Source organism: Polypterus senegalus, chromosome 4 (genome assembly GCF_016835505.1).
Source record: "Polypterus senegalus isolate Bchr_013 chromosome 4, ASM1683550v1, whole genome shotgun sequence".
In the NCBI taxonomy this organism is placed as follows: Eukaryota; Metazoa; Chordata; class Cladistia; order Polypteriformes; family Polypteridae; genus Polypterus; species Polypterus senegalus.
In genome coordinates this window covers 73104140-73125017 of record NC_053157.1, presented here as the reverse complement: position 1 = coordinate 73125017, position 20878 = coordinate 73104140, and the positions used below count along the sequence as shown (strand labels likewise).

The 20878-nt window shown below is 38.5% G+C and overlaps 1 protein-coding gene across 1 annotated transcript in view; it reads left to right on the top strand.

The window, feature by feature from the left end:
• The window catches only part of LOC120527454, a 203968-nt gene that overhangs the window by 178887 nt on the left and 4203 nt on the right, over window positions 1-20878 (top strand). Inside the window, exons 14-15 of the mRNA XM_039750877.1 lie at window positions 16360-16403; window positions 17961-18038. Coding sequence (XP_039606811.1) covers window positions 16360-16403; window positions 17961-18038 — 122 coding nt within the window. The remainder of the gene's footprint in view (window positions 1-16359; window positions 16404-17960; window positions 18039-20878) is intronic.

The window sequence follows — 20878 nt, the reverse complement described above, 5'->3', positions numbered from 1 at the left end:
GTTTTTGTTGAGCCCATCTATACATTTTCTACAGAACATGTCCTGGTACTGTGAGTGTTACAGTGACAATAAGATGAGCCAGATATCCATTTGTGTTTGTTAAGCTCTTCTGAAATGATGCCAGGTAACTTACGGATTTGTCTTCTGGTCTTCCTACAATGTATCTATATCTAGTGAAACTACAATAGGAGCTCTCAAATGAATATTTCCCCAGATATTCATATATCATGATTCTTGAGCAGTGGCAGCTGGTGAAAAAAATTTGAGTGGGGGTGCAGTTTTGGTAGGGACAAACTGAAGCAGCACTTAATAGCTCAGGAGAAAAGAAAAGTATAAACACAGAAACAGACTGTAATGTTGGTTACACACAGAGCGATTCAAGTAGCTAAATGTAAAGAATTATTATTATTATTAGTAGTAGTAGTAATACTGTAGCCAGGAATGTGTTGGTGAGTTGGTGTATATGAAACCAGGAGGCCTAATGTAATTTCATACAGATAAGACAGTTTATAGAACTTCACCATCAGCAGCTGAATGAGGGAGATCCTCTAATAAAACCCTGCTCAATAATGCACACCATGCTGGAAGATGCACACAAATTCAAAGACCTAGCCATCTGTGTATAGCCTTACGATGATGCAAAAAACAAAAAAATTTAAATGGCATGATAGCACTCAAAATTTAGACGCCAGTAGTAGGCTCTGGTGAACAACACTGTCTCGAGGCTTTGCTCAGTTCAACCTTCTTAACCTGCATGACCTTAATAAACAGTAGGCCTATTATTAAAGCACACTAAGGAAATAAAACACACGATGTATAAAAATAAAAGACAGATTCTTGCACGTTTTGCAATTATACAGGACATTGTTTAGTACTAGAGTACACTATGAATTATGTTAACACGTACAGTTACTACATCATCAGATCAGCTATTAATATAATAATGTCAGTATTGTGATATACTGGATATAATTCTCAGAGGATTTCAGAAACTCAATTTATTGTCAAAATTATGACAAACAAAGCACAATAATTTGGACATGCCTGTAGCATTACTCAAGACCACTGTCATCATTATTTTTCTTTCTTAACATTTAACTAGTTGCTAAGGCACACAAGTCTGTTCACATTTTCTGATGCCAAAGTAGATCTCTTTTTGTGCACAATATAAAAAAGAAAAAAGGAAGCTACACAATGCAGCATAGAACAAGAGCATCAAAGTCTGATTTTGAAATGCTTACAAGAATAACAAACCACCTGAATCAAAATATCCCAAGTCTATTGTCAGGTTGGATGCAGATAATTTTGCTTTTTTGTATTTATTAATTTTTAATTTCTATATGAAATAAAAAACATTATTTAGCACACCATTGAATTGCTTCTGTGATTACTCGTTGTGGATATTTTGAATGCTTATAGTTGCAGGAGCTGTAGAATGCCTACTAAAAAATGTCCCTTTGTTATCGAGGCAACTGTTATATTACAGTTTTAGGTATCACAGCATTCTCAATCTTTTTAATGCATGGTTTGGAAACGTAATCGCTTATGCAAAATAACCCTAAAAGCAGCATTAAACACGAATGAATTCAAAAATCTCAGGAACCAATCTCCTTACAAATAATACACACACAAAGATCTGCCCTTTCTAGATTCATAGTTAGCGTACTGTTTGTCATAAAAAGAGCTGGAAAAAGTCAGTGTGTAAGCACATCCTCAATCAGTTGCCATCTGCTGAATTCTTAAGTCAGTTTGGTCCGGTCCAAGGGTCTTTATGTTATTTTAATTTTTAAATGAATGATTTATGAAGGGGTGTTTCATTAAAGAAATAACCAAATTTTCTTTACGCTTGAAGTTGCCATCTTGTTGTTGTGCTCGTTCATAACATTAAAGGCGGGTGTGAACTGTGAACCATTGACGTCAACATGATATAATGCATCAATAATTGTCCAATCACAATAGATTAAAAAAAACCTAAAACAATACTAATTCGCTGCCAATGAATGTGGGAGTGGCTGGGGCACACAGAGCTTCATCCCCAGAAAAATCTGAAAGCAACCAATTGAAGGAGAGCCTTAGGTCACCTGCTTGCCAAAAGATAAAGGACTTACAAAGACTCTCATTTAGCTGGCATGCTTCACTCTGAAAATATTGGCATTCACTCAATATATATTTTTTTTATTCACAAATACAAGTCAGATTCAATTTGTAGTGGATGTTGACATGCGATGACACCAGGCACATTGAGCAAATAAACAAATTTATTTCATAATTATCTCACATGACGTAATTCATTTTAGTATACTTTTTAAGATATTTGAGAGGGGGACAACACAGGACCCCACATTACAAACTGCCACTGATCATGGGAAAGAACTACTAAACTACAAGGATCACAACAAATTGAAAATCTCCTCAACACGAACTAAGCAGATGACCAGACTTGTCTATTTCATTCCATACCCCCATTTTCTCCTGGTCCTTTCTTAGATACTACCTAGCCAACTAAAAGTCATACAAGTGTTTCTGTTGACTTCTGGTTTGCTGTTCCCATAACTCTAAATATTTATACCCACTTTCAACTCCTGTGAGAGACATCAGGAGAACATCTTAATAAAATGTTTGAACTGGGGCATTTCAGATCAATTCTTCTCTGAGGACTACTAGATTGCTCAGCTTCTAACCGAACAACCTTGTAGAGGAAACTCATTTTGTCCACAGTTATATCATTTTTTGCTCCATTAACTTAGTAATAATAACCAAGCCGTTAAGTCTTTCACTTCATCACCTCAGATCAGTACAAAAGTCACAGCTGTAGTGACTGAATATACCCATCCTTGAAATAAGAACATAGTGTTTATTTTAATCATGGGTGGCAAAATCAAGGCAAATGCATTTTAAAAATTCAAACAAAGAAATATTGAAAGAATACAGGTTGACAAGTTGAAAGGGCAAAACAAACTTGATAGTTCTGACCCAGTTTTCGGAAATTCTTTTTTATTTAAGTTGAAGGAAATTGTAATGGAATTTATTTACTATTTCTTCTAAAGTTATAGACATACTCTCTATGTGGAGCTCTGTCTGAAATGACATGTTAGAAATGCACACGCACACTTGGCAACAAAAAACGCATCCCCAGCAACATGCACAATGGATAAGGACACCAGCAACGTCATTGATGAACAACACTGGAAAAATCAATAGTAAACAATCTAGGAATAATTAATTTCTAAGTAAATAGGAGACTAGAATTAAACATAATATTGTGAAAAACAAATAAATTATGACCAGAGCCTGACAACAGTTCTGCATCCACCAGCCCATCTGCTGATCAGTGTCACTGGGCACTTAAGTAAATTATTAAATCTTACCCTATGCCATTACTCACATTGTGTATAGAACATTATCATTTACAAATAAATAGCAATAATGTTTTTGGTATATGAGCTAGGCATTTACAAAGAAAAGCAAAAAGAGACTTGTCTTATGACAATTGTGTATTAGATAAGGTGAGGGGATGGCAAATTGCCACAAAGAGACAGAAAACACAGGAGGATTATGTAGAAGGCTCACAGCTCAGAAGACATGAAACTTTAGTGGCCCATATCCTACCAAAAACCCATGAGTGACCTGAACACTCTTCCAAACACTTACGAGGCACAAGGAAAGGAGGCCCAATGAGAGCTTCTCAGGGTAAATTATTATGGGAGGCAGTGATGGGCCGTCTTAACCTATGGGCACAATGTGCACTGGTCAGGGGTCACAGGAGCATAGGGGCTCATGGCGTTTCTTATGCCTACAAATGCTTCTGTTTTGCTATCAAAACAGGGGCCCCAGTGCAATACTTTGCCTGGGGGGCTATGATGCTGTTAAGATGGCCCTGGGAGGCACAGACAGAGGAGGTTCTCACTATGGATTATAGTAGCATGTAGATGAGTTTACAGATAATATGCAGAAATGGAACAAAACTGGAAATGCAAAGGTGTTTCTGACAAATGAGGTACAACTTTTATTCAAACAAATGGGATTCTACAGGATTCTCCTTCACCAAGGGTTTGTCAAGTCATGAACAAAGTACAAGACCACTGGCTTATACTGCATAACCTGTGCAGATAAATTAACTCCCACCTAAACACTTGGTTCTGTAGTCATATGATAGTTTACACTGTTTACATCATATAACCCATATATATTTTCTCTTCCACTTTATCTCTTTTAGGGTGGGGAGTTAACCTGCATAGGGAAACAAGTGCATCACAGATGTACAACAACAACATTTATTTATATAGCACATTTTCATACAAATAATGTAGCTCAAAGTGCTTTACATGATGAAGAAAGAGAAAAAAGACAAAGTAAATAAATAAGAAAAATAAGACAAAACTCATTAACATAGAATAAAAGTAAGGTCCAATGGCCAGGGAGGGCATAAAAAAACAAAATAAAAAACTCCACACGGCTGGAGAAAAAATAAAATCTGCAGGGGTTCCAGACCACGGGACCACCCAGCCCCCAGGTTACGATTTGGAATATAAGGTGTCAGACATTCCGATATATAAGATGGGGTGAGATTATTTAAGGCTTTATAAACCATAAGCAGTATTTTAAAGTCAATTCTGAATGACACAGGTAACCAGTGTAGTGACATCAAAACTGGAGAAATGTGCTCAGATTTTCTTTTCCTAGTTAGGATTCTAGCAGCTGCATTCTGCACTTGTTGCAAACAATTTGTCTTTTTTGGGTAGTCCTGAGAGGAGTGCATTACAGTAATCTAGTCGACTGAAAACAAACGCGTGAACTAATTACTCAGCATCTTGCAGTGTTATAAGAGGTCTAACTTTTGCTATGTTTCTTAAGTGAAAAAATGCTGTCCTAGTGGTCTGATTAATATGCGATTTAAAATTCAGGTCACAGTCAACAGTTATCACTAACTTCTTTACCTCCGTCTTGACTTTTAATCCTAATGCATCAAGTTTATTTCTAATAACCTCATTAGATCCATTATTGCCAATCACTAAAATTTCTGTTTTCTCTTTATTTAGCTTGAGAAAATTACTATTCATCCGTTTAGCAACACAAGTAAGACATTGTATTAGTGAAACATGTACAATGATATGTACTTATTCATACAAAATCAAATCAAATGTATTCACAAAGAATATTTTAAAACAGCTGCACCAAAGTGCTATACAAAGTAAAACACACATAAAACTGAGACATAAAAATACTGGATAATCTATACAAACAAAGACAATACAATTTGGTCTCCCAACCCATAAGCTAGCGAAGCAAACACATTATTCAGTGTCTCCAAAAGCCAGTGAAAAAGGATGCAGCTTTAAACAGGATTTAAATGTCAGGACTGTGGAAGCGGTTCTGACAAATAAAGGTAACTCATTCCAGAGTTGTGGAGCAGCCACTGATAAAGTTGAGCCCCCTTTTCCTTATAAAGCAAGAACGTGGCACAGATGAAAGAAATTGCGAAGATGATCTAGGTGTCATGGAAGAAGTATATTGGATGAAGAGCATTCTAAACCTTATCCTGATGAAGAGAGATCCAATGAAGAGACACCAAAACAGAAGTAATATGCTCCCTCTTGCAGGAATCTGTTGACAATCTGGCAGCTGCATTTTGAACCAGGTGAAGATGTGAAAGGGAATCCAGACTGACTCCAAGATATAGTGAATTGCAATAATCCAATCTTTTGGAGACAAAGACATGGATAGCAGTCTCCCGGGGCCTCATGCATAACGGCGTGCGTAGAATTCATACTAAAACATGGCGTATGGACAAAAGCCGATGTGGCTATGCACAAAAAAATTCAGATGCAGAAAACTGTGTGTAAGCCAACGTCCATGCACTTTCGCTACATAAATCCCAGTCTGTGTGAAATGTAATCCTCGTGCATGCTCGTATCGCCCCTCCCAGACTCCTCCCAGAATTATGCCTCTTTGAATATGCAAATCCATCCATCTATCCTTTATACAACCTCCTATATTCTAACTACAGGGTCATGGGGATCTGCTGGAGCCAATCCCAGCCAACACAGGGCGCCAGCCCATTGCAGGGCACACACACACACAAAGCACATAATAGGGACCATTTAGAATTGCCAGTGCACCTAACCTGCATGTCTTTGGACTGTGGGAGGAAACCGGAGCACCCGGAGGTAACCCACGCAAACACAGGGAGAACATGTAAACTCCACGCAGGGAGGACTCGGGAAGTGAACCCAGGTCTCCTTACTGTGAGGCAGCAGCGCTACCACTGCTCCACCGTACTGCCCCGAATATGCAAATCAATGTAAATATTCCCTTAAGTTCAGTGTTCTGTGAAAAGACAATGGCAAAAGCACAGGGATAAAAGAAGAATATCAACGAATGCCAAGTGTAGGCAAGGAAAGGAGTACTATTTGTTGGTTTAAGCAGTTGTAGAAACAACAAAAGGAAGTTGATCGAAAGTTCAGAAAGTCACACAGTGCCCGAAATAATAAAGACGTCAGATATCAAAGTCGCCATGAAAAAGTGAGTCATAGACCACCATTTGAGTGTCATATGGAAGCTTATTAGGGTACAGAGAAAAGAAAAATATAGGGACACAGTGAAAAAAAAAAGCTTGAAATGTCAGCTTTAATCTCAGAATTTCCACTTTAATCACGTAGTTTATTTTGTCATTAAAGCAGAACGTCATAAACTTAATTTACTAGTTTCTCAAATCCCATCGTAACTAAAGTAGCACATTTTGTGTGTTCTTCTGTTCAATCTATGTGTGTGAATCACTACTTGATTCTTAAGCCAGCTTTCTCTTACGACGACAGGACACAGAATCCATTACATTGATGATACAGTATTACAGCTCCCTGAACAATTTAAATACTAAGATGTATACTTGATATCATTTTCATGATGAAATTAACTAAAGCATGTATTAAACATAGGGCCACAGTGGCACAGGGGTATAACTGTCCTTCCTTTTCTTTTGCCAAGTAACCAATCACCATGCAATCAGCTCTTTAATAAATGCCAAGCCATCTGTAAGCTTAGAACAGCAATTCTTCAAACTTTTAACGAATATTGAAATATCTTCGTAGTACATGTTTAATTATTCAATCCATCTATCCATCTAGGGTTGCGCCAGTCCCAGCAAGCATATAGCATGAGGCAGGACCAATCCCTGAATGGAGTGCCAGTTCATAACAGTATACATTATTTAAATGAAATTAAAAATATGTCTGTATAATGTAATATATATACTTTATTGCATTTCATCTGAAAAATGATATCAAGAGCTCCAAGAAGATAGCGCCTGGAAATCTAAATTGACTTAGAAGCCAGTCATCATCTAGAAATATGCGCTCTCTTCTATTTAATTGAATTGAATTCCTTCATTGTTATTGTATGGTGCAATCAGAGTCAATATGCAAATCCTCCATAAACATATTTACCTATCCATCCATCCATCCATTATCCAACCCGCTATATCCTAACTACAGGGTCACGGGGGTTTACCTATAATATGGTAAAATAACAACATCAAAAACAATAATAATAATGCGATAAAAAATGAAAAATATATAATATGAAAGCATAAGTGGCTCTGGTTGTGCAATATTACAACTGTAATGCAAACTTACAGTGAGGTAATTGTACTTATAAGTACAAACAGTTCTACTGGGAGCATTTGATGGACTGATTGAGTGAGTTTATATCTCTTGGGATGAAACTGTTTCTGAACTGCTAGACTCTTGCAGGAAAGGCTCTGAATCGTTTACCGAATCGGGGAAGTTCAAATAGACTGTGCGCATGGCTGAGGCAGCGTGTGCTAGAAGCAGTACCCCGATAATTCTCTCTGGTCCTGACACACAATCAGCTTTCCAATCAGCTGGTGTAGAGTTGTGATTTCACGCTCAGTGGTTTAAATACTCATTGGTGCACTGAGAGTAACAGTGCTAAACCAGTTAAGGTATTTGGAATAGTTTGACCATTCTGTGCATTATTATATGGTTACAGATTGATTACAATCAGATGCCTTAAACTAAAAAACGATATGCAATTAATGTCAGTGTATTTGATAAAGCTGTGTCAGGGATGTGAATCTAAAAAATAAAGGGAAGCCACCCAGAAACGGTAGCACTGCTTTGATGCTGGGTGCCGCCAGTTTGCAAAACCGAGCAGAGAACTTGCATACACTATGGTTTGACCTTGCATGAGAATGAGTGTGGCTTTATGCCAAGTTTAGTTTTTATACATCGTGATGTGAGCATGGAAAAGGGCGTATGCAACATTTTTGTGCATACGCACCGTTTATTCATAAGGCCCCGGGTCTTTGGCAGATAAGATGGACTTGATTTTGGCTATTTTTCTGAGATGACAGAAACAACCCTTGACCACAGCATTTATCTGTGTCGAAACAGAGAGAAGAATCAAAAATCTCCCGATTGCTTTTTTTGCATGTGTTTTAATATGGGGGGACAGAAGGCCAACGTTATTGGCAAGGCTACTAATGGGAACTGGACGGCCAAAAAGTAGCACATCTGTCTTATTTTCATTGAACTAAATGAAGTTATTAGCCATCCAGCATTTAACATAACTAACACAGTCGAGCAGACAGGTTCCTGAACCTTTATCAGTGTGCTTCAGAGGCAGATACAACTGTATGTCATCAACATTGCAATGAATTGCAATATTGTGATGTTAAATAACTGATCCTATAGTAAGCACATATAGGGCATAGAGTGTTGTGCCAAAGTGGATCCTTGGGGAACTCCACATGATACTGTAGCAGAAGAGGAGGAAAAAGTGTCAATGGAAACAAAAAAAAAAATCTGTTATTAAAACAACTGTGTCCTTAATGTCTACCAAGTGCTTCAAACGATTTAACAGAAAAGTATGGCCAATGATATCAAAGGTAGAACTTACAGTATATCCAGCACTGTTAGACATGCACAGTCCCCAGCATCGGCTATATGTAACAGATCATTTGATACCCTTAGAAAAGCAGATTCTTCACTGTGACATGCTCTGAAACCAGACTGAAATTTATCAAAGATCTGATGTTTGTTTAAAAAAGAGAGGAACTAAGAAAAAACAGCTTTTCTAGAAATATTAGCTAGAAAAGGTAACTTACAGATAGAATGGAAGTACTAGCTCACAATGGGGCAACTGAACCTCATGAAAAGTTAAAAAGAAGCAAAAGCAAACATGGACAAGACATTCTTACTCCACACAGAAGACACACAGGCCAGAAACCTTTGACACAATGGAGTAGAAAAGAAATCTGAAATTATTAAGAAGATCTTTTATTAAAAAATTATTTAGTCATGATTTTGTTAATGTTTGTAATATAAAGATCAGACATCTAGAATGTTATCAGCATTATTCTGATATTATGACCATTGCAAGATTGCTACATCATATCCATGTGCATGAATCGTGATGTGACCTCACTGTGGCCACTATAAGAGTGAACTTCATGTTAGAAGTTCACCTGCACTTTGCTTTTTATAAAGAACTAGCTAGAGTACCCGGCGTTGCCCGGGAATCTATAACCGGTGAATTTACCAAATGAAAAGAAACAGAACATAGAAATTGAACAAACAGTTTTGTGATTGAAATTTTATTGTAATAGGTAATATAAGTGGTTATTCCAGAGACTTGGGATACAGTATCCTTGTGGTGCGAAAATGAACAAATTGTGAGGATTGCTCACTCTAGAACATGATACATAGAGTTGTGTGTGTGAAAAGCATGGATTTTCCAAATTGATGGCTTTAACTTGCAGTGAGTGGCCTTGAGTGCCATTAATTGACATATCAAAAGCCAAACGAACAGGAGATTGTAGTAGTTTGAAATCAAAGGGTAAATCATTCGGAATTAGTGGAATTGTTTGTATGAAAACATCGTCATGTCATGCACAACGCTTCAGACGCCCTTGAAATAGACTTTTTTCTGGCATCGGAAGTGGACTTTCTAATTCTACATCTTTTTTTCGGTGGCATGGGTATAATAGCGAAAAGCAGGACAATTATAATGTAATGCATGGTATTACATATGGAATAAGTACCACAGTGAGATGAATGCACGTTATTTACAATACGTTGCAAAGTGAACAAATAGCACCAGTCAGTCAGAAAGACCAAGACTGAAATCGTACTGTGAGTCGGAAAGCGAGCAAATAGCACCACAAATATGGAAAGCCAGTCACGCTTAGTGTGTCGGTCATGTTTTACATCCATATGGCACTTCCCCTTCACCCGATGAAAGCAGTCGGCCTTCTCATACTTGGACACTTCCGCCATCTGTTGGCAATTTAAAGAAACATTGGTAAAGAGTGACGCACAGGGACCAAACGTGCCGCTAGATGGCGCCGCCGTTAACGTCTGTTGCAACGTGCGGCCCTCTTGTCGATGATAAGTACCGCCACCTGTGCCGAACGTTGTGTCTCTGTAATGTTGCCCTGCGCTTCACCACGAACATTTGTCCAAACCAAACATACCCCATGACCTCCTCCTGGTCACAAAGGAGCCCCATCCCCAGTTTGGTGGCGATCGGACGCCCGGTGTAGATTTGTATGGCGGACAAACAAATAGCACCAGTCAGTCAAAAAGACCAAAACTTAAATCGTATTGTGTTGGCCGACAGCCTGCCATCCCTTTCTTCAAATGTTTCATCCACTCCTGCATCAGCAGCCTTTCTCCTGTTGGCAGACAGCCTGGTTTCCCTTTCTTCAGATGACTCATAGGCTATTGAAGTAGCAGTGTGTTAAAGAAGTAATGAAAAAGAAAAGGAAACATTTTTAATAATAACATAACATGACTGACAATGTAATTGTTTTGTCATTGTCATGAGTGTTGCTGGCATATATATATATATATATATATATATATATATATATATATATATATATATATATATATACACACACACACACACGCATATAAACATATATACAGTAATCCCTTGCTATATCGCGCTTCGACTTTCGCGGCTTCACTCTATCTGGATTTTAAATGTAAGCATATCTAAATATATATCATGGACTTTTCGCTGGTTCGCGGATTTCTGCGGACAATGGGTCTTTTAATTTATAGTACTTGCATCATCGCGGTGCTTCCAAAAGCACACTTATTGATTTTTTGATTATTTGCTTTAATCTCGCGCGCACTCTCTCTCTCTCTCTCTGACGTTCTCTGCGCCTGACGGAGGAGATGTGAGCAGAGGGGCTGTTTGCACAGAGGCTGTTTTCTTAGAAGATACTGACGCTCCTCTAAAAAATGCCGCGGCAAACTTAAAAGCACACGTATTGATTTTTTGATTGTTTGCTTTTCTTTGCGAGCGTCTCTCTCTCTCTCTGAAATTCTCTGCTCCTGAAGAGAAGAAGATATATTTGCATTCTTTTAATTGTGAGAAAGAACTGTCATCTCTGTCTTGTCATGGAGCACAGTTTAAACTTTTGACTAAAAGGTGTTATTTCATGTCTAGAGGGCTCTAATAATGTTAACAGTGTGGGAGAGTTTATAAGGGCTTAAAATATATAAAAATAACTATACCATGTACCCCGGCCAATACCCCCAAGCCACCAGGTGGAGCCCTCCTTGCAGCATGGAGGTCCCCAGAAGACCAGCAGGGCATTATGGACCATGTAGTTTTTATGCACCGCCCTGCTGGATGCCATGGGGGCCACGAGAGGGAGCTGCAGGGAGGACCGAAGAGTTCTTCATGCCCTATGACCCGGAAGTTCGTCATAGGAAGAGCGATGGGCTTCCGGGGTGAGAAAAAACATTATTTACCCTGAAGGAATAAGGACTTGTGGACTGTTGGGAAGGAACACCTCCGGGTCACAGAATATAAAAGGACTGTGGGAGCTCCCAGACGATGAGCTGAGTTGGGAGGCAGGGTGGCTAAGCGTCTGGGAGTGGAGGATTGGTTTATTGTATTTGTGATTATTATTGGAGAATTGTGGTGGAGAGTGTGCTTTGTGCACTTTATTATTATAATAAATATCATCTTTGGACTTTTACCTGGTGTCTGACGTATAGTCTGAGGGTACAAGGGTGCGAGGAGCGCCCTATTCTATTACAACATATATACACACACATATACATACATATATATATCTATCTATATATATATATATATATCTCTATATCTCTATCTATCTATCTGTATATATATGTATATCTATATCTATATCTCTCTATCTATCAATATCTATATCTATATATATATATATATATATATCTCCTTTGGGGTGCAAGCAGCTGTTGCTGGGGGTGCCAGAATCCATCGAGGAAGAAAAATTAAAAACATTATTTCTACAAAATCTTAATTTATCTATCCATTCCTAAATAATTAAATGGGCAGGCTATTTCATATCAGTGCAATATGCTGTTTGTTAAAACAGATGACACCCGCTCTTACGTGCAAGTCTGCGTGGATATTATGAACTATCGTTTCTGTTCAAGTTCTATTTAAATTTTAAATAGAAGGAATTTTTATTTAGTCGACAGAATATTATTCCGGAATAAATGAACTCAAACCTTAAATAACTTATAATATTTTGCTCTCCATAAAAATATATCCTGTCTAAATTATACAAGTTAGAAATAAAGTAAACGTTAAAAGAACAAACATTCAAATTTCTTTACTCTTATGTAATTTTATATAAAAAATAAAGTTACATTTTAAATATCCCAAAAGATTTTGTCAAAATTATACAAATTCAAATATGAACATGGTGCATAACAAAACCTGGAAATATAAATAAAATTTGTTCTTTTCAGCAATAACAAATCAAATCATTCAGTTGTCTTTGCTCTTATGTCATTTTATCAGAGCTGGACGCCTGGCATCTTTTTTTGGCAACAAGTTCATTTATGTTTGGTGTAAGGTTCTGTGTTGTGGAGATTCTCAGGATGGACTGCAGGTCCTCATCAGTGAGGCGACTCCTGTGTGCTGTTTTGTTAGTCTTCATGACTGAGAAGAGCTTTTCAAACAGATATGTGCTACCTAACATGCACAAGGTTGGAGCCACATGTAGACGGAGCTGGAGCATTTCTGCGGGAATGGAGTGAATAAACTGTGCGGGCCCTGCAGTATCGTACTTTGCCTTCAGTGTGCCATTACACTGCAGCTCAATCACCTCCATCTGAATCTGCACAGGTGCAGTTTCCACATCGACGGCAAATGGTTTGCGAAACAACTCAAAATTCTTTTTTTGTTCTTCAAAGCCACCAAAGCGCCATGTGAACTCAGTGCGCTCAGTTTATCAGCAAAGTGCGTATTTGGGAACACCGTAGTGCCGACTTGGTTCAACATTACTTGGCAACAGGGAAAGTGGGGCAAGTTGCACTGGTGCATTTGTGTCTCCCATAAAAGTAGCTTCACTTGAAATCACTTTGTGATTTTGCATGGGTAAAAACGTCTGCTGAAGTGTCAGATTCTTCTTTAACTCTTCTGCTTTCTGTATCTTGTGCATTGCATTCAGGTCTTTCAGGTTATCTTGATGTTTTGTCTCATAGTGTCGTCTTAGATTAAATTCTGTAATTACAGCCACATTAGCTCCACAAATGAGACACACGGGTTTACCGGCAATGTCAGTAAACATATACTCAGCCTCCCATCGGTTTTTAAAGGCTCTATGGTCAGAATCACCTTTTCTCTTCAGCATCATGTGGGCTAGCTTCGCAATAACTTGCAGCATCATAAGCTAGACTTGATTAACGCGGTAAGTGTTCGGCAAGGCAGCTGAAGCGCTGCATTATGGGATCTGTAGTTTATTGTGTTACCAGCGCTTCATATCCCCGGGCCATTAATAACAATAATACAGTATATAAAATGATCTCGCGGGCCTGATTTAATTACACGCCGGGCCGGATGTGGCCCGTGGGCCTTGAGTTTGACACATATGGACTAAATAGAACTTGAAAAGATATATTTTTTCGAATGTGATCGCAATTCAGATCGAGTTGACGCGCACTACAGTACATCGAGCCCACGTGCTATTGTGGTTTTGCCTGCGTGCCTCAATAAGTTACCCTCCCCTCGCTCTTACTTTTTTACCATTCATCTAATATATACACTGAGTATGGCTTTACCAAAACAATCATTAATCGCGAATAAATTATCCATTATTCATAAAACTTCAATTGGTGATCTGTCTTTCTGCGTTAACCGCAAATTTTTTCATACGTCTCAAACCAAGGGGATGCAAAGTTAAAATGAATAAAAATGCGTGCATACATACTCAGTGCATCCCCTCTCGGGAATCGAGCCTCGGACGTTGGCGCCAGAGGCGAAGCCTCTACTATTGTGCCACGGCGTGTGGTTTATCTGTAGTGTAATCAGTGTAATTTGGTTTTTGTTCAGCACTCTTTGGAACTGTTGCTTTTTGTCTGCGACTCGCGCAGTTCACGTGAGCCGCTGAATATGGTTTTATATGTCACTCGCTCACTTCTAATTGTTTCGCTGCCTTCTTAATTATATATTGCATGTTTTCTTAAGAGCTTTTTCGATCCTGGTTTTCTACGTACTGCGTAATTACGTGGGAGGTGTGATGATGTCACACGACACTCCGCCCCCCAACGGCTTTCGAGCTCAACTCCATTACAGTAAATGGAGAAAAATAGCTTCCAGTTATGACCATTACGCGTAGAATTTCGAAATCTGCCCAACTTTTGTAAGGAAGCAGTAAGGAATGAGCCTGCCAAATTTCAGCCTTCTACCTACACGGCAAGTTAGAGAATTAGTGATGAGTCAGTGAGTCAGTCAGTCAGTCAGTGAGTGAGGGCTTTGCCTTTTATTAGTATAGATTAGTTCGAGAGCAGTAAGCAAACTTAAGAACATCTCTGGTATTTTGACATTGGAAAAGTCTAGCAATTACTTTTTATCTGTCCTGAAAACGAATACTTTAGTGTCTAAAATCTCCATGCGTCAATCCGTACGTCTGTCTTACAATGAATCTGCTAAACACCAGTAAGTAACTATTGCTGTCACCAATGGCGTGTTTGCTCTTGGGCAAAAATTAGTTAAGTAGTAAACTTGCGTCAATAATTTAATGTATCGTTAAAATATTTATAGCAAACTCAACTGGGTAACCATACTCACATTTTTCCAGTTGTCAATGATATGCTTTCTTTCTGGATATTGTGACATTTTCTTTGCGGCTGGTGCCACTAGTTTGTTTCTGGGTTGCTTGAGCTGGCTGATGGATCTCACAGCATTCTCGACTGACCTGTGTTCATGTTTCAGTTCTGCCTTGGTTCTTGAAGCCTAGACACCTGTTAAGTAACTCATTGGCTGATTTTTTTATGAGGCAATTTAAGGCATGTGTAAACCTGAACATCTCACTGTTTTGGAGTAGCTGCCATCATTATCATGAATTACGTCAGTTCCTTATATACGATATGATTTAGCACTTTGCACACTGAGCAAAATTTTGGAAAATGTATAAATATTTTTGTGTCTGTTTTCAATTGAGTATTTGATGCTGATGTTGAGATATCTTCATCCCTTCTATCAGCATCTCTCTCACACGTCCATTAAGCCCCACTAAAACCTTCAAGCCAAAATGCCACTGTCTGTCATTCAGTAAAACTTTTTCTGCAGATCATTTCATTTTTGGAAAATTCCTAAATGGTCAAGACAGGTTGTTGACACAATTACAGGACTGAGTCATAATCATAAGTTTAACAGATGGAGAATGAGAAGTAATTATCAATGCAGAAAACGCTCAATAGATTGAAATATTTCAACATATTTTAATATAATATTGATTATTTGATGTTGTTTATTTGCTTCTATCACTTGTTTTGCCAATGTTATTTCTGTATTACATCTCAGTGTCCTCACAGATATTTTGGGCAGATGGTGATTCATGTCATTAAAATTATGGCATATTGCTGCCATGTTCTTATTCAATTAGAATGTAAGTTTGTGGTGTCTTCTACTCTCCCATGCTTAACACACAGATTTTGGCCACTTCATTAAAAGTAGATAAAAAATATATGACTTGGGTAGGTATATACTAGATAGCTGTCAAATGCATATGCTGACATATAGCTGTTTATATTTCAATGTTCATTCATTATGTCATTTTTCAATTTTTTCCAGTACAGTATTGGCGAGCGGGGGAAATTCAATGTAATGAATGCATTTTATTTTTATTTGTGTGTCTTCTATAAAAATGATCTCTCCAATGGAATTTGTTCAGTTTCGTGCTTCTGCTGACATTTTCAAACTTTTCCCAATATGCAGCATACTGTATGTGATTTGGTTTGTCTGTTACTGAAATCAAGTGTGTTAAGAATAAAAGAGCTGTGACAAGAATTGTATTGAATCATTGGTTTTCTCTTGGTTTTCTAGCTAACAGTATGCATTTGTACACACAGAAGGTACAGTCCAAAAAGGTAAGCTTTTAAAATAGTTTTTAAAATGCATGAAACATAAAAATTGTAGCTCTGATCACTTTAATTGTATTATTATAATTCATCCATTCAATTGTAGTATAACATAACATTCTCAAACCCACTAATCCAGTGCAGGGATGAGGGGAGCCAGGAACCAGCCCTAGAAGGGATATCAGTTCACTCACAGCTTATTCATGCTATCATTATGGCTTTCACTTCACTCTTCAGTTATTAAAGCTAAGCTCTCTGTGCTTAAATCAAGTTAAAGGAGGGGCTACAAAACTAAATAAAGACAGTGTGTTTATCGGCTGCATACAGCTTACAGAAAAAAAAAATGTTATGCTAAATATATATGTAGACATGAGCATGTTTACTAGTTTTCTTATCTTTATACAAGAAATCTGAATGTGGCTAGATCTTCACTATCATTGTCCATTTTTCTTTTTTGTTTCCTTTGCCCTCTTAACCAAATTTAGGGTTATGTGGTGCTGGCATCTGACGAACTCTGGATAAGGTGCAAATTTGTCACACAAGTCACTAAAACACCCTGACTTACTCACATCTTCTGAAAGTTGTTTCTAATTCTGTTATGCGTCAAGCATAGCAAATGCTGTGTCAGACACTAGGCAGGTCATGCAGTATTTAAAGAGTGATGTGATAGCAGTTTAGAGCAAGAGTAGAATGGGGTCAGAGGGAATACAGTTCGCACAGAGCAACAGAAGACATCTTTGGGATGGAAGGTATATGCTGCCCAAGCTTAAATGTGTATAGCTCATGACTTATGATAGGGATGTAGTCACAAACTAATGGTTGAGATGAAGGCCTTATAAAGTGTCACAAGAATGGCACAAAGTCATCAAAAAGGTTTGGGACAGCCACCCGTAAATTGTTTCTTGGCTGCAAAAATAGTTTAAATAGAACAGACATGTTCACAGATCCGAGTCCAAAACTGAACTGAATTAGGTAGTTAAGATGGTGGCTTTATATGCCGAGACGTCTTCAGTGGAGCCTGGAACCGGAAGTGACATTATCCGTATGTTCTGGGACTGGAAGTGACATCATACATGCCACTGGAACACCTTCAGGGGTGTCAGAACTGGAAGTGACACCATCAGTGGCGTCAGAACCAGAAATGACATCATACGTGACACTGGAACCGGAAGTGACACCTTCACTGGCATCGGAACCAGAAGTGACGCCATCAGTGGCATTGGAACACTGCAAGGTTTCCTGTGGATGGTCTGTAAGAGATTGAGAGAGACAGTCAGTGCACCCAGCTACCCCCTGGTCTGGCGTGGAATTACTGTCATTCAGGCCCTTTAGCTATCTCCCAATCGCATGTACAGTATGTGACAAAGGGCCTTCAGAATAATAAATAATTTGCCTCAATTATTTATCTTAGATATCTGAAATTTGTCAGCTGGAACCAGAGTGTGGTATTCCATTTATCATTTATATCATACCATCCATTTTCTTTAATCAGTTGATACACTGTACTCATTACATGAGAAAAGGTTTCTGTACTTTAACCATTAAATGTTTTGCTACTTTGTATAGAATCCAGCAGCAACTGCCTCTGCATTATCTTCAACTTTGTCCTTAAAGGTGGGAATTTTAGAAGAAGGCAACTTTTGGGTAAGACAATGAAAAAAAATATTGCTTCACAGAAAATGTTCATATTGCAACACATTTCTAACTTAGTGAAAAGCTATCATTTGCACAGTTTTTGGTAATGATTACAACAAGCTGCATGAGAATGTACTTTGAGTGTTTAATGTGTTTAATAGTTGTCACAAAAGAATTGCAGAGAATCAGAGGTTAGGGATATCCAGTTTTACTTAGATTTTTGTTTTGTTGGTTGAACCTCCTCTTGTGGCCAATGGCATCCTTGAAAGACAACAAAAATCCTTTATAGCACATAAATGACCTGTGTCCTTATTAAGCATCTCACAAGTGCCTGGAACATTCATATTACACTTTACAAGCCTGGGAAGGTTCAAGGAGGCAGGTGGAGACTTCTGGGGCATTGAATAAATACAGACTTGCAGAAGATGGGGAGAAGGATCATGTAGAGAGGCACAGTGTGTAGCTCTGGTAGACAACTGGGAAAACTGGAAAAGTGAATGCAATTAAAGAAACAGTGTAAGAATAACCACGGCTTACTTTAGTAACTGTTACCTTATGAGGTGTTTCCTGTGGCCAAAGCAAGATGTTGACTCTTTTGAAAGTACGACTGTGGCTCATTGATGGTTAAATAAATGCGCCCTATTGTTGATCTTAATTCTCGTTCTGTGTGTTTGTCCTGGTCTTTCCATTTCTGGGCTCATTACAATATTATTCTTGGTATTGTTGGAAAGTGGCAACAATTACATACAGCTTAACACACAATATCCTAACTTATTATGTTTTCATTCTTCTTTTTCTTCTTCTCTTGCATCAATGCAACGTATAACTGCACCATGACTGAATTTTGTTTCTTTCTTTCTATGAAATAAAATGAGATGTGTTAATTGTTTTTGCAAAAGCTATTCTAACTGGGAACTGTTAACGTTTTAATACGAATGGTATATCAGGATCTCCTTTGTTGTCTAATGTTATGTGCGGAAGATGTACTACATTACCTTTCTTGGATACATACTTCTTTCTACAGTAATTCGTGCATTGTAACACTGGACGTTGTTAATGGTTGTAGATATTCTTTCTTGATATTGTAAGCTGTTGTTTTCCTCTTCCGCAGGATGTTTCAGCATAGTCTACTGATACGCATTTAACCAGTTTGCTGTGTAACTGTTCAACATTTTTGGACTCATTTAACCAATTTGATGTGTAACCGATTGACATCTTTGGCATTAATTCATTTGACTTCCTCATTTCTCGGTGCTGGGATTGCGCGTGTACTCATTTTTTATGTTGATAACCCTTCGTGATGAAATTCTTCAATAAGATTTGGACATAATACGTCTTCTTTAATTGGGAACTTAAAGTGAGGAAAACGTTAAAATGTATAAGAGCTGAGTGCTCAGACAGTGTGAAGACAAAAGCATTCACATGAATGAGAGTTGTGCTGACCGTGGTCTTCTTTGAAAATGTTTGCGAGTAGGGCATGACTTGAAAAAATCTCAAGGCTAAAGTCTCATCTTGCGGGACTTGAAAAAATCTCTCTTCCAAAAAGTCTTGTTGCGATGAAGGATTTTTTTATATAATAGAGAGATTATTATCTTTGTGGTGAAGCCTTAGGATTAGCATCAGAAAACTATGAAACATCAACATGTTTTCAATGGAAATTACAAAATACTTTTTAATGAGTGCCATTTTGGGGTTATGTAAAATTGTAACCCCATTCATTCTGAAACATGAACTCCTACTTCTTGCTGGTAGTGGGTGTAGGCTCCTTAATAACGATTCTCGTGTCCTACTCTAGGGCAGGACAAATTATTATTCTAGTCAGATGTTAAGTGCAATTCCTAGGAGTAATACTGAGACACTTGATTAATATGCACACAGGTCTTCATTGAAGCTTCCGTGATATTTGCTTTAAATGGGCATCACTGCTCCACTGATCCAGTCAGGAAAAATGTGCCATCCCCTTTAGCCTAAAGTAAAATGCTGGCATCCTGCCATTCAAAACAAAATCTGCCATCAAAAGCACCCCAAATCTAAATATCTAAATCCAAAAGACTAGTGACTAGTTGCTTCCAGTCATATGATCACATGTGATTTCTTTCTTGTTTTAATTATTTATTTATCTTCTCTATCAGGTAAGATTTGTCCTCCTCCCACCCAACTCTGGCCACTGAGTGGTGGTTGCTGGCTCCTTTTATAGTTCACCCGGAAGTGCTCCAGGTGCTTGATCCCTGAGTTCCTGCTGCACGTCCGGGTGTGATGAATATGTTGCCCATACGGGCTCAGGAGTCGAAAACACAGCGGCCCCTGGCGATGCCTGCGGGATCCAACAGGGCTGCACCCAACTCCAGTTCCCAGGATGCCTTGTGGGAACCTGAGGCACTGCTCCACCCCAGGGAGGCGGCCATCTAGCGTCCAGGGGGAGGTATTGCAGTGTCCAGGGCTGCTCCCCCTGAATATAGCGTGCAGGGGCGTCCTGACTGAGTATGGATGCCAGCCGCCTGTCACAATATCCAGTGGCAGTACTCATAATTTTGTCATTATGGTCGGCTAACGTACACCTCAAATGAAAATACTGCAAGTGACCTGTTTGTTTTTTTACACACACACAGAGTGGATGGCAGGAGTACTGATTGAGTCGTGACAATAAGCAGGACCTGATGCAGCTCAGCAACAGTGAAAGTTCTTCACACTGGCCTCTCAAAGCATCATGGGGCGCTGGAAAAAAATGGTTGTTTAAGCAAACTGCATGGCGAATCTGCGGGAAAATATTTGGCAAACAAGGTCACTAGCAAATACAGCATGTTCATTGTGAAAAAACGCTTTGGCGAATTACAAGATCAATACTAATT